The 27,632-nt window shown below is 49.3% G+C and overlaps 2 protein-coding genes across 4 annotated transcripts in view; one reads left to right on the top strand and one right to left on the bottom strand.

The window, feature by feature from the left end:
• LOC138664928 (uncharacterized) overlaps positions 1 to 27,632 on the top strand; it is a 386,930-nt gene that overhangs the window by 97,226 nt on the left and 262,072 nt on the right. The window lies entirely within an intron of this gene.
• Positions 1 to 27,632, bottom strand: part of ITCH (itchy E3 ubiquitin protein ligase) — a 159,670-nt gene that overhangs the window by 43,875 nt on the left and 88,163 nt on the right. Inside the window, exons 5-6 of the mRNA XM_069751972.1 lie at positions 6,115 to 6,243; positions 4,559 to 4,601 (exon numbers count right to left, since the gene is read on the bottom strand). Coding sequence (XP_069608073.1) covers positions 4,559 to 4,601; positions 6,115 to 6,243 — 172 coding nt within the window. The remainder of the gene's footprint in view (positions 1 to 4,558; positions 4,602 to 6,114; positions 6,244 to 27,632) is intronic.

Below are 27,632 nucleotides of genomic sequence, written 5' to 3'. Positions count from 1 at the left end.
AGATGTTTACAAAACAAGTCGAAGAGAAGGTGCACTGAACTCAATGGCCACACCAAAGGTGCAGCGAGCGCCAAAGCTTGGTTTGAACAGTCACATTATGTGCTGACAGACTCCCTTTAAGAACAGTTTGAGTTAAACAGCTGGAACTCCTTATTTCAGCTTTTAGTACAAACATCAGCACTCATATTTAAAGGGACTGTCAACACAGAATGACTGTTCAAACCAAGTACAGGCGCTCTGTGCATCATCGCGGGACCAAACATTTATACACATCTTCCCACCTGCTTGTTTACTCTCTATCTCCATCACCACCCATTCTTTAAATTGACAGCTTTGGCTTCATAATCAGATAAGGTGGCGGGGTGGGGAGGAGGCTTAGTTGGAAACCAAGCAGGTGGGAAGGTGCACTTAATTGCTTGGCCATGCCATGATGTACGGACACATGTACTTGGTTTGAACAGTCATTCTGTGCTGACAGAGTCCCTTTAACCTGTTCACGATATATGACGTACATGTAAGTCATATGTCGTGTCCCTGCCTTTGATGCGGGCTCGCATGCCGAGCTTGCACCAGCCTGCAGCTGTTAACCTGTTAAATCATGCTGTCTATCTCAGAGTGGGATTTAATACGAGCCGGCAGGGAATCGTGACATTCCATGCTTCCATTGATGCACTGGTAACATGATAGCAGGGCACCAATTTGTTGTCTGTACAGCCCGGGGTCTGCTGCTAACCCCCATGCCTGTCATTGCAATCCTCCTGTGAACGCCGGTCCATGGCTGGTGTTCACAGGAGAACGTGATTTCTGCCATACATAGCAGTGCATCAACACTTATTTATAGCACAAGAGATTGGATGAGTACCGCTTCAAGTCCCCTAAGGTGACTAATAAATACAGTGAAAAAAAAATGTAAATCACCTTCCTTTTGCTCCATTGAAAATAAAACCATTAAAAAAAAACAAACACACATTTGGCATCGCTGCGTTCGGAAATGACTGATGTCTAAAAATATAAAATAAATCCAAATCGGTAGACAGCGCAACAATAAAAAAAAAAAAAAAAGGAGAAGTCAAAACATCAGAATTAGAGTTTTTGGAATAAAATGAAATAAGAGCAGACCAAAAATCCTATCTGCCCCAAAAGATGTCAAAAATATCAGTTCATGGAACAAAATGTAAGCTTTCACACAACACCATATACCGAAAAATAAAAACATTACAGATATCTGAAAATGGGGACAGAAGCAAAAAAAAAATTTCCAAACAAGTTTCAGAATTTTTTTTGATATATCTATATAATATTCTAGGTTCTTCAAAGTAGCCACCTTTTGCTTTGATGACGGCTTTGCACACTCTTGGTATTCTCTAGAATGGTCTTCCAACAATCTTGAAGGAGTTCCCAGAGATGCTTAGCACTTGTTGGCCCTTTTGCCTTCACTCTGCGGTCCAGCTCACCCCAACCATCTCGATTGGGTTCAGGTCTGGTGACTGTGGAGGCCAGGTAATCTGGCGTAGCACCCCATCACTCTCCCTTCTGGTCAAATAGCCCTTACACAGCCTGGAGGTGTGTTTGGGGTCACTGTCCTGTTGAAAAATAAATGATGGTCCAACTAAACGCAAACCGGATGGAATAGCATGCCGCTGCAAGATGCTGTGGTAGCCATGCTGGTTCAGTATGTCTTCAATTTTGAATAAATCCCCAACAGTGTCACCAGCAAAGAACCCCCACACCAGCACACCTCCTCCTCCATGCTTCATGGTGGGAACCAGGTATGTAGAGTCCATCTGTTCACCTTTTCTGCGTCGCACAAAGACACGGTGGTTGGAACCAAAGATCTCAAATTTGGACTCATCAGACCAAAGCACAGATTTCCACTGGTCTAATGTCCATTCCTTGTGTTCGCTAGCCCAAACAAGTCTCTTCTGCTTGTTGCCTGTCCTTAGCAGTGGTTTCCTAGCAGCTAATTTACCATGAAGGCCTGCTGCACAAAGTCTTTTCTTAACAGTTGTTGTAAAGATGTGTCTGCTGCTAGAACGGTGTGTGGCATTGACCTGGTCTCTAATCTGAGCTGAAGTTAACCTGCGATTTCTGAGGCTGGTGACTCGGATAAACTTATTCTCAGAAGCAGAGGTGACTCTTGGTCTTCCTTTCCTGGTGCGGTCCTCACGTGAGCCAGTTTCTTTGTAGCGCTTGATGGTTTTTGCAACTGCACTTGGGGACACTTTCAAAGTTTTCCCAATTTTTCGGACTGACTGACCTTCATTTCTTAAAGTAATTATGGCCACTTGTTTTTCTTTACTTAGAATTTGTATTATAGCAAGAAAAAAGCAGCTAACAGTCTATTCAGTAGGACTATCAGCTGTGTATCCACCAGACTTCTGCACAACACAACTGATGGTCCCAACCCCATTTATAAGGCAAGAAATCCCACTTATTAAACCGGATAGGGCACCCTCCCCCCTATAGTGGGAAATCCGGAAAAATTAATGAACATGCTGCATTTTTTACCGCGATGCGTTTTTTTCGCGGAAAAAAACGCATGTGCACAAAAATTGCGGAATTCATTCTAAATGATGGGATGCATAATGTATGTTTTTTTTGCGTTTTTATAGCGAAAAAAACCCGAAAAATCAGCAACGTGTGCACACAGCCTAAAGGTTACAGGAGTACTAAACATCACAGCAGAGGAACTACATACACGTTAATAAACAAGCTGCAGATGGAGCTAGGTAAACTAAGTTTCCTATGGTCCCTCCAGTATAAAGGTACCTTCACACTCAACGATATCGCTAGCGATCCGTGATGTTGCAGCGTCCTGGATAGCGATATCGTTGTGTTTGACACGCAGCAGCGATCTGGATCCTGCTGTGCCATCGTTGGTCGGAGCAGAAAGTCCAGAACTTTATTTCGTCGCTGGACCTCCTGCAGACATCGCTGAATCGGCGTGTGTGACGCCGATTCAGCAATGTCTTCACTGGTAACCAGGGTAAACATCGGGTTACTAAGCGCAGGGCCGCGCTTAGTAACCCGATGTTTACCCTGGTTACCAGCGTAAACGTAAAAAAAAAAAAAAACACTACATACTTACCTTCCGCTGTCTGTCCTACGGCGCTCTGCTTCTCTGCACTGTGAGCGCCGGCCAGCCGGAAAGCAGAGCACAGCGGTGACGTCACCGCTGTGCTTTCCGGCTGGCGCTCACAGTCCGTGTAGAGAAGCACAGCACCGGGGGACAGACACCGGAAGGTAAGTATGTAGTGTTTTTTTTTTTTTACGTTTACGCTGGTAACCAGGGTAAACATCGGGTTACTAAGCGCGGCCCTGCGCTTAGTAACCCGATGTTTACCCTGGTTACCAGGGGACTTCGGGATCGTTGGTTGCTGGAGAGCGGTCTGTGTGACAGCTCTCCAACGACCAAACAGCGACGCTGCAGCGATCGACATCGTTGTCTGGATCGCTGCAGCGTCGCTAAATGTGACGGTACATTTATAAGTATATAAGGGGACAATACAAATATCTCGCTGAGGATCTGTTTATACCAAGGAAGGTGACGGGCACAAGGGGGCATTCTTTGCGTCTGGAGGAGAGAAGGTTTTTCCACCAACATAGAAGAGGATTCTTTACTGTTAGGGCAGTGAGAATCTGGAATTGCTTGCCTGAGGAGGTGGTGATGGCGAACTCAGTCGAGGGGTTCAAGAGAGGCCTGGATGTCTTCCTGGAGCAGAACAATATTGTATCATACAATTATTAGGTTCTGTAGAAGGACGTAGATCTGGGTATTTATTATAATGGAATATAGGCTGAACTGGATGGACAAATGTCTTTTTTCGGCCTTACTAACTATGTTACTATGTACCTTAAGCTGCAGAGGTTTCTATACTCCAACAAGGATATGTGGTAGCATTTTGTCACAACCAAGAATGTCACTTTCAAAACGGAATACCAGGTTTTGTACACATACAATCCAAATTCAACCACTGTCAATCAAAATGGTCATCTCTGCTTGTCTGGGGTACTCAAGGAAAAGTCAATGAGAACTCTCCATCAGGAAATGTCACTTTTACCCTATAGGCAATGTTCACACAATGCATTTTTGCTGCTTTTTTATGCAAATTAAAAGCTACTTTTTAAAGAACCAGCAAAAGGTATGGGATTTCAGAAATCTCATGCACACACATTGGTTTTTTACTGGCTGAATTGGAAATCTGCTGCGTTTTTGAAAATTGCAGCATGTCACTTTCAGGATTTTTTTTCACAATCCAAAGCAACGAGTAAGCGCAAAAAAGCAGCAAAAATTGCTGGCATCAGGTTCTGCTGCGTTTTTGATGCAGAAAACTCAGGAACAGGCACTAAGCTGTGGCAGCAAAAAAATGCAGCACAAAAACGTAGCAAAATGTGCTTTTCTAAAGCAGCTTCTTTACTAGAAGAAAGCAGGGTTTGCCTCTAGAAAAAAATGCAGCAAAAATACAACGTGTGAACATAGCCCTACAGTATGATATATCGGTCATGCATAAATACACCAGCCATTATTGTACCATTATAAATGTAGTATGGCACTTACCCGGCAACAGTGGAATCCATCTGTACTCTCGAGTTATCAGAAGCTACACAGGAATAGAATAAAGAAATTATCTAAAATTTCCCTGTATGATCACTAAAACCTTATTAAAAATGGAGTTACCTGTGCCAACGTATGCCAATCTAAAGGGGAAGAGTACACTCTGCAAATTGTTGTGTTAAGAGAGGACACGTCAGCGGTACCAGCATGACTGGTCATTTACAGTGGCTTGCCAAAGTATTCATCCCCTTTGGTTTTACCTACGGTATTTTGTTACATTACAACCTGTGTTTAAATATTTTTGGAATCCGATTTGTGTGTGATGCAACAACATTAAATAGTCTAAGTTGGTGAAGTGAGAAAAATGTAGACAAATTAAATGAATGAAATCAAATAACTAAAAATTGGCAGGTGTATATGTATTCACCTCTTTTGCTATGAAGCACCTAACAATTTCGTGTTTAAGCAATTACCTTCATAAGTCACATGCTTAGTGAAGGGAAGTCCACCTGTGTGCAATCTAAGTGTCATATGGTCTGTCAGCATATACACACCTTTTCTGAAAGGCCACAGGGGCTGCAACACCATTAAGCAAGAGGCACCACTACCCAAACACCATTAAGACAAAGGAGATGTCCAAACAAGTCAAGGACAAAATTGTTGAGAAGGACAAGTCGGGGTTGGGTTATGAAGAAACATCAAATCGATTATCATCGAATGGAAAGAACTCTCAGCCCGAGCAAGGAGGGCATTAATCAGAGAGGCAGCACAGAGACCAGTAGTAATCCAGAAGGAGCTGCAGAGTTCCCAAACTGAGGCTAGAGTATATGTTCATATGACCACAATAAGCTGTACACTCCATACAGGTGGCCTTTATGGAAGGAGTGGGCAGAAAAAAAGCCTTTACTTACACACAAAAATAGTATGGGTCATTTTGAGTTTGCCAAAAGACATGTGGGAGACTCCCCAAATGTATGAAGGAAGGTACTGTGGTCAGCAGAGACCAAAATTGAACTTTTTGGCCACAAAAGATAAAGACTATGGCAAGAAATCAACACAGCTCATTAACACAAGAACACCATCCTCAGAGTGAAACATGGTGGCAGCATTATGCTGTGGGGATGTTTTTCAGCAGCAGTGACAGGGAAAATGGTCCAAATCAAGGAGAAGATGGATGGTGTCCAATTCAGGAATATTATTGAGCAAAACCTTTTTCAGTCTGTTAGTGACTTGAAAGCTGGACAGAGGTTTACTTTCCATCAAGACAATAACCCAAAGCATACTGTTTAGTCAAAGTCCAATCCAATTGATAATCTGTGGTCAGACTTGAGGATTGCTGTTCACCAGAGGAAACCATCTAACTTGAAGGAGCTGGAGCAGTTTTGCCTTGAGAAACGAGCAAAAATCCCAGTGGCAAGATGTGGAAAGCTCATAGGGACTTATTCAAAGCAATTTGCAGCTGTAATTGTTGCAAAAGGAGGCTGACTTTAGGGGGGGTGAAGATATACATAAAGAAGAACTCCATTCATTAATTAGTTCTCGCTATGCTTACACCTTACCCGATACACAAGTGACATCTCCGTTGGCCATCAGCTCGGGATTAACCTGCAGCCCATTCAGACACACCGAAAGGTCACCCACCGTCTCTCGGTCTCCTTGCAGCTGTAAATTCACCATCACTTCCTCCACTGAAATGGAAATCATGCAAATATAGTTTTTACAATGTATTTTTTATATGCTAAAGATAAATATCCCTCAATCAAGTGACTTTATGTGGACCTCCGGGAATTTGTAGCTTGTGATAAAATCTGTGCCACAGCTATTATCACAGGAGTTGTCAATGAAACGTTCTCAAACTCTTCGGGTATGATCACAATGCATAAATCAAGGGCAAACCGATAACATGCATTCAGCAACGAAATCCACGTGAAAAGTGCTTATAAACCACCTCCCTATTGTTTTCTATGGGAGTTCCTGCAACATTATATACGACAGTGATTGCTTCTGCCACAGATTTGAAATCCACATAGTAAAAAAAAAAATTCAATGTCACTCATTGATCTGGAATCCACATGAAAACTACATCGGTTAGCCACGAGAGGCTTACTCCCAAATGAATGGAGCCGATCAATGTGCGAACCTGCAGCATGCTAAACTGCAATTCTGCAGGGGTCCGTTGTGACACAGGTATTCTGCCTCAAACCTCTCTATAGAGTTCTTATACTTGTGCTTGTTTTAGGATTACCAGCAACTTTTCTATATTTACTGATGTAAACATCTTTGGGTCTTACGTTACCCAAGTATTTGCATTTGCCCTTTAACCACAGTGTGTAACCTTTTACATGCACACAGCACATGGTCAATTTATTATTTTTTTACGTTAGCCCATTCTCATTTTTACAGTTTAATTTTTTAGTATTTGTGCAATTGCTCTTTACACCAGTTTGCTGCTCCTTTCGAATCCTTGCGTACATGCACCTTCTAATTTAGATGGTACTTCTGATCGCTACTTTGTATATTTATTGACTTGCCCACTGGACAGCTCCATTGTGTTATAGTGACCTTTATTTGTGAACCAATCTGCATGTCTTCTCTCCATGATCTATATCTAATATTTGTATTTACCTGTGATTAACCCTAGAATGCGTACCTGGGGCCTCGCAGGCCTGCTAGGTTACTTGTTTTCTATTATCTGTAAAACTACATTAGTTAGAATTTTGAAACTCAAGGTAATCCTCAGGTATATAGTTGTTAGTAATATCCAGTTGTTCATATATTTTTATGTTATAGGCATCTCGTATAGCAACGCTTTTGTTGTGACTACCCCAGATTCACGTACCTGGGGCCTTTGAGGCCTGCTTTGGTTTACATGTACTCCTCAGTCTTTTTGTCTGTACTGTTGTTGGGGAAGAACTTATGACTCAGTCTTTATGACTATTGGTCGATGGCTGTTGCTGGGAAGAGTGTGGATTCTGCCTGACATGGTAATGTGATCCTGGAAGGAATTTCCCCTCACAAAGTAACGTGATTATGATGTCAGTACAGGTCCTTTAGTCCTAAATCCTAGTTGCTGGAGAGACTTTGGAGGAAGAAGTCCGCTTTCTTTGGTCTGTAACAAAGAACCTTTCTGAGCTCCAAAACCAGAGGCTTCTACTGCACTTACAAGAAAGTGATCTGTTGAAGGTAAGAGTAGGGGGGCTGTACTTTACCCTAAGCACACAAACACTAACAAAGTCTTAGCACACACAGTGTATAGTGCACAAGCCTGATTGTAATCTTTATTTTTTACTTTTCATTTTAGTTTACTCACATCTAAGATTACAATGGCACAGTCTACATCAAGGGGATTGACTGTCCTAGAAATTGAGGCGATTATTTTCAATAGTGATGAAGACAATGACATTTCTTTGTCGGATGAAGACTATATTCCACCAGCTAATGTATCAACTTCATCGTCCAGCGATTCCTCAGATGATGAGGAAGTAATGGATCCAGCAGAATGTGCAAGTAGAACATCTAAAACAAATGTTTTTTGGAACAGTACTGCTGTGGCTCATGCACGCACCCCATCACATAACATTATTAGAGTTCCTCAAGGAGCTGTCGGAATTTCCCAATTCATGTCCAAAAAAGATGTTTTCAGTAAATTTGTTTCAGATGATATTGCAGATGAGGTAGTTTTGTGTACGAATGTGGAAGGTAAACGTATTGCTTCGGAAAAAAAAAAACTTGGAAAAATTTAACTAAAGAGGAACTATATGCCTATATTGGCCTTACTCTTCTGGCAGGGTCGACTAAATCATATGATGTGCCAATCAGAGAGTTATTTCTGAACCCATTTGCAGATCCACATTACAAAGCCACTATGTCCGTAGATAGATTTGAGGCTATTCAGAGATGCATTCGTTTTGATGAAAAGAGAACTCGGCCTGTGAGGTTGGCAACCGATAAATTAGCGCCTATTAGCTATATATGGAATCTTTTTATCAAGAACTGTTACAAACTTTACAATTCTAGCGAATATGTGACAGTGGACGAACAACTTCTTGCCTTTAGGGGACGTTGCAAATTTATCCAATATATGCCCAGTAAGCCAGCTAAATAAGGCATAAAAATTTTCTGGATGTGCGATTCAGCAACTTATTATGGGATGAATGGCATGATTTACTGTGGAAAAGAAGCTGACGCTCCAGTCCAGAAAGATCTATGTTCCAACATAGTGAAAACACTAGCTTTACCAATTTTCCATTCTGGAAAAAATATCACTATGGATAATTATTTTACTAATTTAGAACTGGCCAATTTTTTGCTTCAGAAACAACTAACACTTGTTGGTACAATGAGACCAAACCGCCGCGAAATTCCACCAATAATGAAGCACAATGCACAGCGACTAGTGTTGAGCATTCCGATACCGCAAGTATCGGGTATCGGCCGATACTTGCGGTATCGGAATTCCGATACTGAATTCCGATACTTCCCGCGTATCGGATACCGGAATCGGAAGTTCCCAGAATTCAAATTGAACGCAGCAGCCAATGAGGAATGAATGAAAGTGTGGGCACATCCTGTTTAGCATGGTGGGCATGTAAGTACTGGCAAGGCTTGGATTGGCTGCTGAAATGATGTCACTCTGCACTATAAAAAAGCGCTGCCGCCATTTTGCGCTCACTCTGCTGTGATTTCAGTTAGGGACAGGACGCTGTGTTCTAACTGAGGGCCAGTTGAGCTAGCTAATTGCTTTATTTTCCTTTCCAAAGGCTAATTTAGCAAAACGCTGTGTGTTCTTCACTGTTCACCTTGCTCTTGCCTTGCAGCGCTGTTTTAACAGCGTTCTGCAAGGTCTCTGTGTGTGTGTGTGTGCAGCTCACTCTGTAGTCTGTGTGCAGCCATATACCCGGTTGTATTCAGCTCAGGGGGGGTTCACACTGCCTCACACAGTTGTTCTTTTTTGCTCTTAGTGCAGCCTGCTGCACATTTTTTCTCAAATTTCCTATTAGTGTTTTTCCACCAGTCTCCAGCTCTATTGTGGAAAAACACTACATAGGATAACCTAGAGGGGGGTTTTTGGGCCTTGCAGCGCCGTTTACGGCTGTCTGCACGGTCTCCGTGTGAGCCCAGCTCGCCCTGTAGTCTGTGTGCAGCCATAGCCGGTTGGATTCAGCTCAGGGTTCGTTACTGGCTCATACCTTGAGAAAAATTTTCCTTTTTTTCAAATAGTGCAGCCTGTTTAAAATTTGAAAAAAAAAATTCCTATTAGTGTCTTTCCACTCGTATCCAGCTAAATAGTGGAAAAACACTATATAGGATAACCTAGAGGAGGGTTTTTTGGCCTTGCAGCGCCGTTTACGGCTGTCTGCACGGTCTCCGTGTGAGCCCAGCTCGCCCTGTAGTCTGTGTGCAGCCATAGCCGGTTGGATTCAGCTCAGGGTTCGTTACTGGCTCATACCTTGAGAAAAATTTTCCTTTTTTTCAAATAGTGCAGCCTGTTTAAAATTTGAAAAAAAAAATTCCTATTAGTGTCTTTCCACTTGTATCCAGCTAAATAGTGGAAAAACACTATATAGGATAACCTAGAGGAGGGTTTTTTGGCCTTGCAGCGCCGTTTACGGCTGTCTGCACGGTCTCCGTGTGAGCCCAGCTCGCCCTGTAGTCTGTGTGCAGCCATAGCCGGTTGGATTCAGCTCAGGGTGCGTTACTGCCTCATACCTTGAAAAACAATTTCCTTTTTTTCAAATAGTGCAGCCAGTTTAAAATTTGAAAAAAAAAATTCCTATTAGTGTCTTTCCACTTGTATCCAGCTAAATAGTGGAAAAACACTATATAGGATAACCTAGAGGAGGGTTTCTTGGCCTTGCAGCGCCGTTTACGGCTGTCTGCACGGTCTCCGTGTGATTTAAACTAGCTCTGTAGCCCGATCTGCACCAAAAAAAAGGTTAAGTTCACCAAACACAACTTACACTTGTGTAGGCCACATTTGAAAAATAATAAAGTTTAGTCCACAATTTACAACATTAGTGTTTCTTACACCTGTTAGGAGGAGCATTACAGGAATAAGCACACTAAGGCCTTAGTACTTTTCTGCTTATCTTTATCTGTCAACCAAGATGAAGAGGGCAGGGAGTAAGGCACGTGGGCGTGGGCGCGGAGCAGGGAGAGGAGCAGGGAGAGGACGTGGTGATTCTGTGCCTGCTGCGGGCGCCGGTGACTCGTCGTCACTCAGTTTCAGCAGGGAACAGTCCTTCATGCGCAGCTTTGTCGGAGAGCGCCGTGCACCGCTGCTGCGTGAAGACCAAATTGAAGCCGTTGTCGGGTGGATGGCAGCTAACGCCTCGGCATCGACTTCAGTTAGTGCCACATCCTCTCAGGCACAGAGCACTGGAGAGCAGCCATCTGTCTCTTCACCACCTGCCAAATTGGCCAGGCAGTCAGAGAGCCCAGGACAGGAGCCGTCTCTACTTCTGTTCTCTGAATCTCTTGGCTTGGAAACAGGGGGCCAGCCAAGCAGCATTGGAGAAATGGAAGAAGAGGCAGTGTGCAGTGATGCCCAAAAGCTTTATCTCTCTGACTCTGAAGAGGCAGGTGGGCCAGTGCCTCCGGTGACCACAGCGCAGTACGCATCTGATGATGAAACTCAGGTGCCGCTTTCTCGTGCGTACTGTGCTGCTGAGACTACCCAGGAGGAGCAGTTGGTGGCAGAGGGTAGTGGAGATGATGAGGTCCTTGACCCATCGTGGCGTGAGGAACAGGAAGGTGGTGGGAGCAGCTCAGAGGAAGAGCTTCCTCTTACGGGCCAAAGAGGGAGAGGGAGGGGGAAGACTGCGGAGCCTGTAGCCTCCACTTTGGCACCCGTTAGGAGCCTGTCTCTTTCCAAAGCCAAAAAGGGCGCTCCCAAGACTTGCAGTGCCTGGTCCTTTTTTGACACAGTTGCAGATGACATTTGTTTTGTCAAATGCAAGCTGTGTCATCATAAAGTAAAAAGAGGGAAAAATGTCAGCAACCTCAATACCACAAATATGTGGAAACATGTGCGGACCAGGCACGCGGTGGAGTTACAGAAACACACTGAAGATGTAGGCCAACCAACAGCGGCAGCTACCACCTCTTCAGCTCGTGTTGCCTCTTCCTCCAGCTCACGCACAGCTGGTTTGGCTTCCTCCCAGAGACCTTGTGTAATTCCACCCACAGCACCACCTTCCCAGTCATCCTCACACTCCCAGTCTACTCTACAGCCATCGGTAGTCCAGGCATGGGAGAAAAGGCGGGCATTCTCGGCCAACCACCCCCGAGCACAGGCTCTGAATGCAGGCATTGCCAAACTGTTGTCCCTGGAAATGCTCTCGTTCAGGCTGGTGGAGACTGACAGCTTCCGTGACTTGATGGCATTGGCAGTCCCACAGTACAAGGTGCCCAGCCGCTTTTACTTCAGCAGGCAGGCTGTCCCTGCCCTGCACAGGCATGTTGAGGCAAACATAAAACATGCGCTACTGAACGCCGTCAGTAGCAAGGTCCACCTCACCACCGATGCGTGGACCAGTCAGCATGGACAGGGGCGATATGTTTCCCTCACTGCCCATTGGGTTAATGTTGTTGAGCCAGGTACAGATCGTGCGAGTGGCGCAGGACGTGTCCTGCCCACTCCAAGGATTGCAGGAATCCAGTCTGTACGCATCGACTCCTCCTCTTACACCAGTTCCTCTGATTCCTCTCTGCAGGATCCGTCACAGTCCACCCCCACATGGACCCGTGAACGTTTACCTATGACCGACATGAGCACAGCCGTGGCCAAACGTCAGCAGGCCGTCTTGAAACTAGTTTCATTGGGGCATCGAAGCCACACAGCGCAGGAGCTCTGGAATGCCATAAAGCAGGAGAGCGATGTGTGGTTACTGCCAGCGAATCTCCAGCCAGGCATGGTAGTGTGTGACAATGGCCGAAATCTGGTGGCAGCTTTGGCCCTTGGCAACCTCACTCACATCCCATGTCTGGCACATGTGCTCAATTTGGTTGTGCAGAGTTTTCTGAGGGACTATCCGGATCTTGATGCCCTGCTGCACAAGGTCCGCCTAGAGTGTGCTCACTTGCGGCGTTCCAGCTTGGCCAGATCCCGCATTGCTGCTCTGCAGCGCCGATTCCGCCTTCCGGAACACCGCATCATATGTGACCTACCTACCCGGTGGAATTCCACGTTACATATGTTGGAGCGGTTGTGTGAGCAGCAGCAAGCAGTTATGGAGTACCAGCTGCATCAGGCGCAAAGAAGTCGCAGTCAGCGCCGATCAGACTTCACAACCACAGAGTGGGCCACTATGAAGGACGTCTGCCAGGTTTTGCGTCCTTTTGATTATTCCACGCGGATGGCAAGTGCAGATGATGCACTAGTCAGCATGACTGTCCCCCTTATCTGCCTGCTTCAGCAAACTTTGCAAGGGTTAAGGGATGATGTGGTGGAAGAGGTGGAGGATGAGGAGTCACCTTTTCCATCAGCTTCTGGAGAGTCAGCGCCACGTGGTTCCTCACAAAGGGGTACGCAGGGGCCAATTTGTGAGGAGGATGAGGAGGAGTCAATGGAGGAGGAAGAGCTCCGTCCAGAGGAGGGAGCGACACAATTGTCCAGTGGTCAGTGTGTACAGCGAGGGTGGGGTGATGACGAGCGGGCAGAGATCATGTCTCAAGCAGGGGACAGCGTTTCTGGGCCGGTTGGCACTCTGCAGCACATGGTGGATTTCATGCTGCAGTGCCTGAGAAACGACCGCCGCATCGACCACATTCTCAACATGCCTGATTATTGGGTGTTCACCCTCCTCGATCCTCGCTACCGGGACAACGTCCAAAACCTCATCCCTGCGTTGACCCGGGAGCGTAAATTGCGGGAGTACCACGACACACTGGTGAATTCCATCATCTTCTCCTGTCCAACTGAGAGGAGTGCTGCTAGTGCTTTACAAAGCAGCTCAGTGCGTCGAGGCAGTGGGGGAGGCTCTGCCCAAAGAGGGAGCAGAAGCAGTGCCTCTGCCCAAGGCAAGCCCAGTATGGCACAACTCTGGCACACTTTTGTGTGCCCGCCCCAAATGTCTACACCATCACCGGCGGCTCCAGTCAGCAGGAGGCAACGGTTCCGTCAGATGGTGACAGACTACATGGCTTGCCCTCTTACTGTACTCCCAGACGGCTCTTCCCCGTTCAAGTTTTGGGTCTCTAAGCTGGATACATGGCCAGAGCTAAGCCAGTATGCATTGGAGGTGCTGGCTTGCCCTGCGGCTAGTGTCTTATCGGAACGTGTCTTTAGTGCCGCAGGTGGTGTACTAACAGACCGTCGCATGCGACTATCCTCCGATAACGTTGACCGGCTTACTTTCCTGAAAATGAACCAGGCCTGGATCTCGCAGGAATTTGCCACTCCTCTGCCTGATTAAGTAATTGGGTGTCATCCAGGTCTCCTGCTGTGTTCATCTTTCTACCACCTGAACTGCTATTCCTGGGCTCCAACACCGCCAGTTGCGGCTCAGAAGTGCAGGCTGCACAGTAAAAACATACGACCCAGTGTTATTGGGTTTCAGTAACGTCAGCTGATCCCCAGCTGTGTAGCCGGCAATGTGTCCTGCGACCGCCACGCTGGCACAACAACCTAAATGTAAGGGAACCTGTCCCCCCCCCCCCCCCCGTCGTTTGTTACTGAAAGAGCCATCTTGTGCAGCAGTAATGCTGCACAAGGAAAAGGTAGCTCTTTTTTTTTAGCTCTTTGCACACGCAGAACTTAACACTTATAAAATGTGTTCACTGATACCGTTATACCGTCCCGGAGCTGGGACTTTCCTTCGTAATGTGACGCAGCACAGCCGTCATTCCTACCCCCTTGGTGCCATGCGCTGCCTCCTCAGCGTTGTTTTAAGCTGTCACGGAGCCTGCGCTGTTCTGTTATCCCTTGGGCATGCCCTATTTGCGCTGCCTGTCTTCTGACATAATTTGGTGTCAGGCTGGCTGCGCCTGTGCGGCCGCGCTGCCCGAGATCCCGCCTCGCAGTGTCTTCTGATTGAGTCACACTGCGGTCCTGGGATCCATGGGCATGCGCAGTGCATATCTTCCCCTCGGGCTCTCGCTCATTTCCCTCCGCCTTCTTTAGACTGTGCGCCGTCAGCTGATCCCTAGCATGCCACGGCCGTGACACCGCACAGTCTGAAGAAGAGGGAAGGAGGGGAGTGAGAGTCGAGGTTATGCACTGTGCATGCCCATGGTTCCAAGGCCCGCAGTGGGATTACGTTAGATGAGACTGCGAGGTGGGATCTGGAGCAGCGTGGACGCACAGGCACTGACAGCCTGACACCAAATTATGTCAGAAGACAGGCAGCGCTAATTGGGCATGGCCAAGGGCTAACAGAACAGCGCAGGCTCCGTGGCAGCTTAAAACAACGCTGAGGAGGCAGCGCACGGCATCAAGGGGATAGGAATGACAGCTGTGCTGTGTCCCATTACGAAGGAAATTCGCACCTCCGGAACGGTTTAACGGTATAAAGGGACACATTTTTAGTGTTTACTTCGGTGTTTGCAAGGAGCATAATTAAAAGAGCAACCTTTTCCTTTTGCATCCTTAGTGCTGCACAACATGGCTCTTTCAGCTACAAACGTCTTGGGGGGGGGGGTTAAAGGTTTCCTTTCAACTTGCTCCAATCAGGCTTCGGCCTACACTCTGTTCCTCTGCTCCTCCTGCTGTCCCTGGGCTCTAACACCGCCAGTTGGTGCCTGGAAGTGCTGTGTGCACAGTCAACAGTCGCTCCTCTGTTATTGGGGTTCAGTAACGTCAGCTGATCCCCAGCTGTGTGTGCGGCAATACCTCCAATCTGCTCCTCCTGCTGTCCCTGGGCTCTAACACCGCCAGTTGGTGCCTGGAAGTGCTGTGTGCACAGTCAACAGTCGCTCCTCTGTTATTGGGGTTCAGTAACGTCAGCTGATCCCCAGCTGTGTATCCGGCAACGTGTCATGCGACCGCCACGCTGGCACAACTAAAATGTAAGGGGACCTGTCCCCCCCCCCCCCTAGGCGTTTGTTACTGAAAGAGCCACCATGTGCAGCACTAATACTGCACAAGGGAAAGGTCGCTCTTGAAATTATGCTCCTTGCAAACGCTGAACTACACACTCATGTAATGTGTCCCCTCACACCGTCCAACCGTCCCGGAGGTGGGACTTTCCTTTGTAATGTGACACAGCACAGCCGTCATTGCTACCCCCTTGGCACCGTGCGCTGCCTCCTTAGCGTTGTTTGATTCCGTCATGGACCCTGCGCTGTTATGTTATCCCTTGGCCATGCACAGTTTGCGCTGCCCGTCCTCTGACATCATTTGTTGTCGTCCTGGCTGCGCCTGTGCGTCCACGCTGCCCGAAATCACACCTCGCAGTGTCGTCTAATGTGATCCCACAGTGGGCCTGGTATCCATGGCCATGCGCAGTGCATATACTAGCCTCTCACTCCCCTTCTTCACGCTTCTTCAGACTAGGCGGCGTCAGCTGATCCCTAATAGCATGCCACGGCCGTGACGCCGCACAGTCTGAAGAAGCAGGAAGGAGGTGAGTGAGAGGCGATGATATGCACTGCGCATGCCCATGGATCCCTGGCCCGCAGTGGGACTACATTAGATGACACTGCAAGGTTGGATCTCGGGCAGCTTGGACGCACAGGCACTGCCAGCCTGACACCTACATGATGTCAGAAGACGGGCACCGCTAACTGTGCATGGCCAAGGGATAACATTACAGTGCGGGCTCCGTGACAGAACCAAACAACGTTGAGGAGGTGGTGCCCGGCACCAAGGGGGTTGGAATGACGGCTGTGCTGTGTCACATTACAAAGGAAAGTCCCACTTCCGGGATGGTTTGACGGTGTGAGGGGACACATTATATGAGTGTGTACTTCAGCGTTTGCAAGGAGCATAATTTTCGGAGCCACCATTTTCCATGTGCAGTATTACTGCTGTACAAGATGGCTCTTTCAGCAACAAATGCCTGGGGGGGGGGGTTAAAGGTTCCCTTTCAACTTGCTCCACTGCAGGCTTCGGCCTACACTCTGCTCCTCTTTGATTCCCTGGGTTTCAACACTGTCAGTTGCCACCTGGAAGTGTTGTCTACACAGAAAAAAACACTAGGTGATGTGTCAGTGGGGTTCAGCACCGCCAGCTGTTCCCCTGCTGTGTAGTCGGCAACGTGTCCAGCACAAGCCACGCTGGCACAACAGAACAAAAGCTGCCACCAGTGCAGGCTTCGGCCTACACTCTGCTCCTCTCCTCCTCCTGCTGACCCTGGGCTCAAACACCGCTAGTTTTTGCCCGGAAGTGCTAGCTGCACAGAGAAAAACACCAGCCAATGTGTTAGTGGGGTTCAGCAACGCCAGCTGTTCCCCTGCTGTGTAGCCGGCAACGTGACCTGCAAACGCCATGCAGGCACATGAACTGAAATTAAAGGGAACCTGGCCCCACCCCCCCAGGTGTTTCTATGTATAACAGCCACCTAGTACAGCAGTACTGCTGCATTTGTACAAGGTGGCTGACTTTTTCTCCTTGCCCACGTGGAACTCAACACGTACAAAATGTGTCTCATTGAGACCATTCCACTGTCCCTGAGGTGTGACTTTCCTTTGTAATGATACGCAGCACCCCCCTTGGTAGCGTTTCCCGTCTTTTGTCATCATGGTTAGCTGGCTGCGCCTGTGCATCCGCCCTGCTAGAAACAACGCCCCTCGTTGTCATATTTATTTTGTCAGCGAGGGTGTGGTTTATGGGCACGAGCAGTGCATATGTTCGCCTGTCTTAACTCATCTCCTTCCGCCTTCTTCAGACTGTGCGGCCTCCTGGCCGTGGTAGGCGATAAGGGATCAGCTGAGGCCGCCCAGTCTGGAGCAGGTGTAAGGACATGTGTAAGCGGCCAACCTATTTACTGCACAAGGCCACGAATCCCAGCCACGCAGTGTGATTTTTTGAAAACACACTGTGGGTCTGGGATTCATGTCCATCGCTAACCGCAACGGCCGACATGAAATGAGGTCAGAAGACAGGAAGCGCTCACAGCGCATGGCCAAGGGATCACAATAGCGCAGACTCCTGTACAGCAAATAACAACGCTCAGGAATCTGCGCCCAGTACCTAGGTGCAAATTTTGACACCTGTGCTGCGTCTCGTTAAAAAGACAAGTCACGCCTCCACAACTGTTTGACAGTATAATGGGCTAAATAGTGTACGTGTTTTAGTCAGCGTGTGCAAGGAGCAAAACAAATAGAGCAACCTTTTACTTGTGCAGCATTAATGCTGCACAAGGTGTGGCTCTTGTACCTTGCAACACCTGAGGGGGGGGTTAAAGGTAACCTTTGAAATTGGTTCAACTAGGCTTCGGCCTACACTCTGCTCCTCTACTCCTCCTGCTGACCCTGGGCTCAAACACCGCTAGTTTTTGCCCGGAAATGCTAGCTGCACAGAGAAAAACACCAGCCAATGTGTTAGTGGGGTTCAGCACCGCCAGCTGTTCCCCTGCTGTGTAGTCGGCAACGTGTCCAGCACAAGCCACGCTGGCACAACCGACCAAAAGCTGCCACCAGTGCAGGCTTCGGCCTACACTTTGCTCCTCTCCTCCTCCTGCTGACCCTGGGCTCAAACAACGCCAGTTTCTGCCCGGACATGCTAGCTGCACAGAGAAAAACACCAGCCAATGTGTTAGTGGGGTTCAGCACCGCCTGCTGTTCCCCCGCTGTGTAGCCGGCATCGTGTCCAGCACAAGCCACGCTGGCACAACCGACCAAAAGCTGCCACCAGTGCAGGCTTCGGCCTACACTTTGCTCCTCTCCTCCTCCTCCTGCTGACCCTGGGCTCTAACACCGCTAGTTTTTGCCCGGACATGCAATCTGCACAGAGAAAAACACCAGTCAATGTGTCAGTGGGGTTCAGCAACGCCAGCTGTTCCCCTGCTGTGTAGCTTGCAACGTGACCTGCAAACGCCACGCAGGCACATGAACTGAAATTGAAGGGAGCCTGCCCCCCACCCACAGGTGTTTCTATGTATATCAGCCACCTTGTACAGCAGTACTGCTGCATTTGTACGAGGTGGCTGACTGTTTCTCCTTGCCCACGTGGAACTCAACACGTACAAAATGTGTCTCATTAGAGACCATTACAATGTCCCTGAGGTGTGACTTTCCTTTGTAATGACACGCAGCACCACCCTTGTTAGCGCTGCCCGTCTTTTGACATCATTGGTTAGCTGGCTGCGCCTGTGCATCTCCCCTGCTCGAAACAACGGCCCTCGGTGTCTTATTTTTTTGGACAGCGAGGGTGTGATTGATGGGCATGTGCAGTGCATATGTTTGCCTGTGTTCACTCATCTCCTTCCGCCTTCTTCAGACTGGGTGTCCTCATGGCCGCGGCAGGCGATAAGGGATCAGATGAGGCCGCCCAGTCTGAAGCAGGTGTAAGGACATGTGTGAGCGGCCAACATATTTAGTGCACCAGGGCACGAATCCCAGCACCGCAGTGTGATTTTTTAAAAACACACTGTGGGTCTGGGATTCATGTCCATCGCTAACCGCAACGGCCGACATGAAATGAGGTCAGAAGACAGGAAGCGCTCACAGCGCATGGCCAAGGGATCACAATAGCGCAGACTCCTGTACAGCAAATAACAACGCTCAGGAATCTGCGCCCAGTACCTAGGTGCAAATTTTGACACCTGTGCTGCGTCTCGTTAAAAAGACAAGTCACGCCTCCACAACTGTTTGACAGTATAATGGGCTAAATAGTGTACGTGTTTTAGTCAGCGTGTGCAAGGAGCAAAACAAATAGAGCAACCTTTTACTTGTGCAGCATTAATGCTGCACAAGGTGTGGCTCTTGTACCTTGCAACACCTGAGGGGGGGGTTAAAGGTAACCTTTGAAATTGGTTCAACTAGGCTTCGGCCTACACTCTGCTCCTCTACTCCTCCTGCTGACCCTGGGCTCAAACACCGCTAGTTTTTGCCCGGAAATGCTAGCTGCACAGAGAAAAACACCAGCCAATGTGTTAGTGGGGTTCAGCACCGCCAGCTGTTCCCCTGCTGTGTAGTCGGCAACGTGTCCAGCACAAGCCACGCTGGCACAACCGACCAAAAGCTGCCACCAGTGCAGGCTTCGGCCTACACTTTGCTCCTCTCCTCCTCCTGCTGACCCTGGGCTCAAACAACGCCAGTTTCTGCCCGGACATGCTAGCTGCACAGAGAAAAACACCAGCCAATGTGTTAGTGGGGTTCAGCACCGCCTGCTGTTCCCCCGCTGTGTAGCCGGCATCGTGTCCAGCACAAGCCACGCTGGCACAACCGACCAAAAGCTGCCACCAGTGCAGGCTTCGGCCTACACTTTGCTCCTCTCCTCCTCCTCCTGCTGACCCTGGGCTCTAACACCGCTAGTTTTTGCCCGGACATGCAATCTGCACAGAGAAAAACACCAGTCAATGTGTCAGTGGGGTTCAGCAACGCCAGCTGTTCCCCTGCTGTGTAGCTTGCAACGTGACCTGCAAACGCCACGCAGGCACATGAACTGAAATTGAAGGGAGCCTGCCCCCCACCCACAGGTGTTTCTATGTATATCAGCCACCTTGTACAGCAGTACTGCTGCATTTGTACGAGGTGGCTGACTGTTTCTCCTTGCCCACGTGGAACTCAACACGTACAAAATGTGTCTCATTAGAGACCATTACAATGTCCCTGAGGTGTGACTTTCCTTTGTAATGACACGCAGCACCACCCTTGTTAGCGCTGCCCGTCTCCTGACATCATTGGTTGGCTGGCTGTGCCTGTGCGTCCCCCCTGCCCGACACAACGCCCCCCGTTGTCTCATATATTTTGACTGCGAGGGTGTGATTGATGGGCACGAGCAGTGCATATGTTCCCCTGTTTTCACTCCCCTCCTTCCGCCTTCTTCTGACTGTGCGGCCTCATGGCCGCGGCATGCGATAAGGGATCAGCTGAGGCCGCCCAGTCTGAAGCAGGTGTAAGGACATGTGTGAGCGGCGAACATATTTACTGCACAAGGCCACGAATCCCAGCACCGCAGTGTGACTTTAGGAAAAGCCACTGTGGGTCTGGGATTTATGGCCATCGTTAACCGCACCGGCCAACATGAAATGAGGTCATGAGACGGCCTGCACTAACAGGGTATTGCCAAGGGATAACACAAGAGCGCAGACTCCTGTACAGCAAATAACAACGCTCAGGAATCTGCGCCCAGTACCTAGGTGCAAATTTTGACACCTGTGCTGCGTCTCGTTAAAAAGACAAGTCACGCCTCCACAACTGTTTGACAGTATAATGGGCTAAATAGTGTACGTGTTTAATTCAGCGTGTGCAAGGAGCAAAATTAAATAGAGCAACCTTTGACTTGTGCATCATTAATGCTGTTCAAGGTGTGGCTCTTGTACCTTGCAACACCTGAGGGGGGGGTTAAAGGTAACCTTTGAAATTGGTTCAACTAGGCTTCGGCCTACACTCTGCTCCTCTACTCCTCCTGCTGACCCTGGGCTCAAACAACGCCAGTTTCTGCCCGGAAATGCTAGCTGCACAGAGAAAAACACCAGCCAATGTGTTAGTGGGGTTCAGCACCGCCAGCTGTTCCCCCGCTGTGTAGCCGGCATCGTGTCCAGCACAAGCCACGCTGGCACAACCGACCAAAAGCTGCCACCAGTGCAGGCTTCGGCCTACACTTTGCTCCTCTCCTCCTCCTCCTGCTGACCCTGGGCTCTAACACCGCTAGTTTTTGCCCGGACATGCAATCTGCACAGAGAAAAACACCAGTCAATGTGTCAGTGGGGTTCAGCAACGCCAGCTGTTCCCCTGCTGTGTAGCTTGCAACGTGACCTGCAAACGCCACGCAGGCACATGAACTGAAATTGAAGGGAGCCTGCCCCCCACCCACAGGTGTTTCTATGTATATCAGCCACCTTGTACAGCAGTACTGCTGCATTTGTACGAGGTGGCTGACTGTTTCTCCTTGCCCACGTGGAACTCAACACGTACAAAATGTGTCTCATTAGAGACCATTACAATGTCCCTGAGGTGTGACTTTCCTTTGTAATGACACGCAGCACCACCCTTGTTAGCGCTGCCCGTCTCCTGACATCATTGGTTGGCTGGCTGTGCCTGTGCGTCCCCCCTGCCCGACACAACGCCCCCCGTTGTCTCATATATTTTGACTGCGAGGGTGTGATTGATGGGCACGAGCAGTGCATATGTTCCCCTGTTTTCACTCCCCTCCTTCCGCCTTCTTCTGACTGTGCGGCCTCATGGCCGCGGCATGCGATAAGGGATCAGCTGAGGCCGCCCAGTCTGAAGCAGGTGTAAGGACATGTGTGAGCGGCGAACATATTTACTGCACAAGGCCACGAATCCCAGCACCGCAGTGTGACTTTAGGAAAAGCCACTGTGGGTCTGGGATTTATGGCCATCGTTAACCGCACCGGCCAACATGAAATGAGGTCATGAGACGGCCTGCACTAACAGGGTATTGCCAAGGGATAACACAAGAGCGCAGACTCCTGTACAGCAAATAACAACGCTCAGGAATCTGCGCCCAGTACCTAGGTGCAAATTTTGACACCTGTGCTGCGTCTCGTTAAAAAGACAAGTCACGCCTCCACAACTGTTTGACAGTATAATGGGCTAAATAGTGTACGTGTTTAATTCAGCGTGTGCAAGGAGCAAAATTAAATAGAGCAACCTTTGACTTGTGCATCATTAATGCTGTTCAAGGTGTGGCTCTTGTACCTTGCAACACCTGAGGGGGGGGTTAAAGGTAACCTTTGAAATTGGTTCAACTAGGCTTCGGCCTACACTCTGCTCCTCTACTCCTCCTGCTGACCCTGGGCTCAAACAACGCCAGTTTCTGCCCGGAAATGCTAGCTGCACAGAGAAAAACACCAGCCAATGTGTTAGTGGGGTTCAGCACCGCCAGCTGTTCCCCTGCTGTGTAGTCGGCAACGTGTCCAGCACAAGCCACGCTGGCACAACAGAACAAAAGCTGCCACCAGTGCAGGCTGCGGCCTACACTTTGCTCCTCTCCTCCTCCTCCTGCTTACCCTGGGCTCTAACACCGCTAGTTTTTGCCCGGACATGCAATGTGCACAGAGAAAAACACCAGTCAATGTGTCAGTGGGGTTCAGCAACGCCAGCTGTTCCCCTGCTGTGTAGCTTGCAACGTGACCTGCAAACGCCACGCAGGCACATGAACTGAAATTGAAGGGAGCCTGCCCCCCACCCACAGGTGTTTCTATGTATAACAGCCACCTTGTACAGCAGTACTGCTGCATTTGTACAAGGTGGCTGACTTTTTCTCCTTGCACACGTGGAACTCAACAAGTACAAAATGTGTCTCATTAGAGACCATTACAATGTCCCTGAGGTGTGACTTTCCTTTTTAATGACACGCAGCACCCCCATTGTTAGCGCTGCCCGTCTCCTGACATCATTGGTTGGCTGGCTGTGCCTGTGCGTCCCCCCTGCCCGACACAACGCCCCCCGTTGTCTCATATATTTTGACTGCGAGGGTGTGATTGATGGGCACGAGCAGTGCATATGTTCCCCTGTTTTCACTCCCCTCCTTCCGCCTTCTTCTGACTGTGCGGCCTCATGGCCGCGGCATGCGATAAGGGATCAGCTGAGGCCGCCCAGTCTGAAGCAGGTGTAAGGACATGTGTGAGCGGCGAACATATTTACTGCACAAGGCCACGAATCCCAGCACCGCAGTGTGACTTTAGGAAAAGCCACTGTGGGTCTGGGATTTATGGCCATCGTTAACCGCACCGGCCAACATGAAATGAGGTCATGAGACGGCCTGCACTAACAGGGTATTGCCAAGGGATAACACAAGAGCGCAGTTTCCTGTACTGCAAATAACAACGGTAAGGAATCTGCGCACAGCACCTAGGTGTAAATTTGTACACCTGTGCTGCGTCTCCTTAAAAAGACTAGTAGTCACGCCTCCACTACTGTTTGACAGTATAATGGGCTAAATAGTGTACGTGTTTAATTCAGCGTGTGCAAGGAGCAAAATTAAATAGAGCAACCTTTGACTTGTGCATCATTAATGCTGTTCAAGGTGTGGCTCTTGTACCTTGCAACACCTGAGGGGGGGGGTTAAAGGTAACCTTTGAAATTGGTTCAACTAGGCTTCGGCCTACACTCTGCTCCTCTACTCCTCCTGCTGACCCTGGGCTCAAACACCGCTAGTTTTTGCCCGGAAATGCTAGCTGCACAGAGAAAAACACCAGCCAATGTGTTAGTGGGGTTCAGCACCGCCAGCTGTTCCCCCGCTGTGTAGCCGGCATCGTGTCCAGCACAAGCCACGCTGGCACAACCGACCAAAAGCTGCCACCAGTGCAGGCTTCGGCCTACACTTTGCTCCTCTCCTCCTCCTCCTGCTGACCCTGGGCTCTAACACCGCTAGTTTTTGCCCGGACATGCAATCTGCACAGAGAAAAACACCAGTCAATGTGTCAGTGGGGTTCAGCAACGCCAGCTGTTCCCCTGCTGTGTAGCTTGCAACGTGACCTGCAAACGCCACGCAGGCACATGAACTGAAATTGAAGGGAGCCTGCCCCCCACCCACAGGTGTTTCTATGTATAACAGCCACCTTGTACAGCAGTACTGCTGCATTTGTACGAGGTGGCTGACTTTTTCTCCTTGCCCACGTGGAACTCAACACGTACAAAATGTGTCTCATTAGAGACCATTACAATGTCCCTGAGGTGTGACTTTCCTTTGTAATGACACGCAGCACCACCCTTGTTAGCGCTGCCCGTCTTTTGACATCATTGGTTAGCTGGCTGCGCCTGTGCATCTCCCCTGCTCGAAACAACGGCCCTCGGTGTCTTATTTTTTTGGACAGCGAGGGTGTGATTGATGGGCATGTGCAGTGCATATGTTTGCCTGTGTTCACTCATCTCCTTCCGCCTTCTTCAGACTGGGTGTCCTCATGGCCTCGGCAGGCGATAAGGGATCAGATGAGGCCGTCCAGTCTGAAGCAGGTGTAAGGACATGTGTGAGCGGCAAACATATTTACTGCACCAGGGCACGAATCCCAGCACCGCAGTGTGATTTTTTAAAAACACACTGTGGGTCTGGGATTCATGTCCATCGCTAACCGCAACGGCCAACATGAAATGAGGTCATAAGACAGGAAGCGCTCACAGCGCATGGCCAAAGGATCACAAGAGCGCAGACTCCTGTACAGCAACTAACAACGCTCAGGAAGCTGCGCCCATGCAAAAAGGTGTTGTTTTCGACACCTGTGCTGCTTTTCTTTAAAAAGACAAGTCACGCCTCCACTACTGTTAAACAGTATAATGGGCTAAATAGTCTACGTGTTGCATTCAGCTTGTGCAAGTAGACAAATTAATAGAGCAACCTTTTACTTGTGCAGCATTAATGCTGCAGAAGGAGTGGCTCTTGTTCTTTGTAACACCTGAGGGGGGGTTAAAGGTAACCTTTGAAATTGGTTCAACTAGGCTTCGGCCTACACTCTGCTCCTCTCCTCCTCCTGCTGACCCTGGGCTCTAACAACGCTAGTTTTTGCCCGGAAATGCTAGCTGCACAGAGAAAAACACCAGCCAATGTGTTAGTGGGGTTCAGCAACGCCAGCTGTTCCCCCGCTGTGTAGCCGGCATCGTGTCCAGCACAAGCCACGCTGGCACAACCGACCAAAAGCTGCCACCAGTGCAGGCTTCGGCCTACACTTTGCTCCTCTCCTCCTCCTCCTGCTGACCCTGGGCTCAAACACCGCTAGTTTTTGCCCGGAAATGCTAGCTGCACAGAGAAAAACACCAGCCAATGTGTTAGTGGGGTTCAGCACCGCCAGCTGTTCCCCTGCTGTGCAGCTTGCAACGTGACCTGCAAACGCCACGCAGGCACATGAACTGAAATTGAAGCGAGCCTGGCCCCCACCCCCAGGTGTTTCTATGTATAACAGCCACCTTGTACAGCAGTACTGCTGCATTTGTACAAGGTGGCTGATGTTTTCTCCTTGCCCACGTGGAACTCAACACGTACAAAATGTGTCTCTTTGAGACCATTCCACTGTCCCTGAGGTGTGACTTTCCTTTCTAATGATACGCAGCACCCCCCTTGGTAGCGCTTCCCGTGTTCTGACATCATTGGTTGGCTACTTGCGCCTGTTCGTCCGCCCTGCCTGAATAAAATGCTCCTCGTTGTCTTAATTATTTTGACTGCGAGGGTGTGATTGATGGGCACGAGCAGTGCATATCTTCGCCTGTCTTAACTCATCTCCTTCAGCCTTCTTCAGACTGTGCAGCCTCATGGCCGCGGCATGCGAGAAGGGATCAGCAGAGGCCGCCCAGTCTGAAGCAGGTGTAAGGACGTGTGTGAGCGGCCAAAATATTTACTGCTCAAGGCCACGAATCCCAGCACCGCAGTGTGGCTTTATGAAAAGACACTGTGGGTCTGGGATTTATGGCCATCGTTAACCGCACCGGCCAACATGAAATGATGTCATAAGATGGGCAGCGCTAACAGGGCATTGCCAAGGGATAACACAAGAGCGCAGACTCCTGTACAGCAAATAACAACGCTCAGGAAGCTGCTCCAAGCACCAAGGCGTTATTTTGGACACCTGTGCTGCGTCTCATCAAAAAACCAAGTCACGCATCCACTACAGTTTGACTGTAGAATGGGGTAAATTGTGTATGTCTTTCATTCAGCGTGTGCAAGTAGACAAATTAATAGAGCAACCTTTCACTTGTGCAGCATTAATACTGCACAAGGTGTGTCTCTTGTACTTTGTAACACCTGAGGGGGGGGTTAAAGGTTTCCTTTGAAATTGGTTCAACTAAGCTTCGGCCTACACTCTGCTCCTCTCCTCCTCCTCCTGCTTCAACACGGGCTCTAACATCGCTAGTTTTTGCCCGCAAGTGCTAGCTGCACAGAGAAAAACACACGCCATTGTGTTAGTGGGGTTCAGCAACGCCAGCTGTTCCCCCAGTGTGTAGCCGGCAAAGTGTCCTGCAAACGCAACGCAGACACAAAGCTGCCTCCAGTGCAGGCTTCGGCCTACACTCATCTCCCCCTGCTTACCCTTTGCTCCAACACCGCTAGTTGGGGCTCTAGGAAGACAATCTTTAATAGGCAAGGCAACGCATCCGGGTTCCAGCACCGCCAGCTGGTTCTCGGCAGTGTTCTTGTCACAGGTACTCCCTCGTGCCAAGCCTGGTTTCAGCACCGTCAGCTGTTTCCGGGTTGTGTCAAGCTCACTGAGACACCTATGCTTGCCTCGTCGTGGTGCGGTCGGGTTAGCCAACTCCAGGGTGCCTCCAGTTTAGGAGCTTCCTATGTGGGCTGCGTGAACTGGTAGTCAAGGCTGGTTCTGTAGTGCCAGTAGGCCCAGCTCCCCCTGTAGGACTGTTGGGGTTCGGTAACTGCGGCTGCCTCGCGGCCTAGCTGTTCTCTCCTCTCCTGTGGGCCTTCGGGTCCACCACCTGGTTCCAGCACCGTCAGCTGGTTCCGGGCCGAGCCTTTGGCTTAGGTGCCTCCTCCTGGGTATCCGAGTTCCGCCAACGCCAGGCGGTCCTTGGTAGTGCTTTTAAGCGCGGGCACCTACAGCTTGGTAACCGGGTTCCAGCACCGTCAGCTGGTCCTCGGTCGTGCCATTGGCTCTTGCACACTGGGGCAACGCATCCGGGTTCCAGCACCGCCAGCTGGTTCTCGGCAGTGTTCTTGTCACAGGTACTCCCTCGTGCCAAGCCTGGTTTCAGCACCGTCAGCTGTTTCCGGGTTGTGTCAAGCTCACTGAGACACCTATGCTTGCCTCGTCGTGGTGCGGTCGGGTTAGCCAACTCCAGGGTGCCTCCAGTTTAGGAGCTTCCTATGTGGGCTGCGTGAACTGGTAGTCAAGGCTGGTTCTGTAGTGCCAGTAGGCCCAGCTCCCCCTGTAGGACTGTTGGGGTTCGGTAACTGCGGCTGCCTCGCGGCCTAGCTGTTCTCTCCTCTCCTGTGGACCTTGGGGTCCACCACCTGGTTCCAGCACCGTCAGCTGGTTCCGGGCCGAGCCTTTGGCTTAGGTGC

This window comes from Ranitomeya imitator, chromosome 2 (assembly GCF_032444005.1).
Source record: "Ranitomeya imitator isolate aRanImi1 chromosome 2, aRanImi1.pri, whole genome shotgun sequence".
NCBI lineage: Eukaryota > Metazoa > Chordata > Amphibia > Anura > Dendrobatidae > Ranitomeya > Ranitomeya imitator.
Note: the sequence above shows the minus strand (reverse complement) of the source record. Positions and strands in the feature narration are given on the sequence as shown.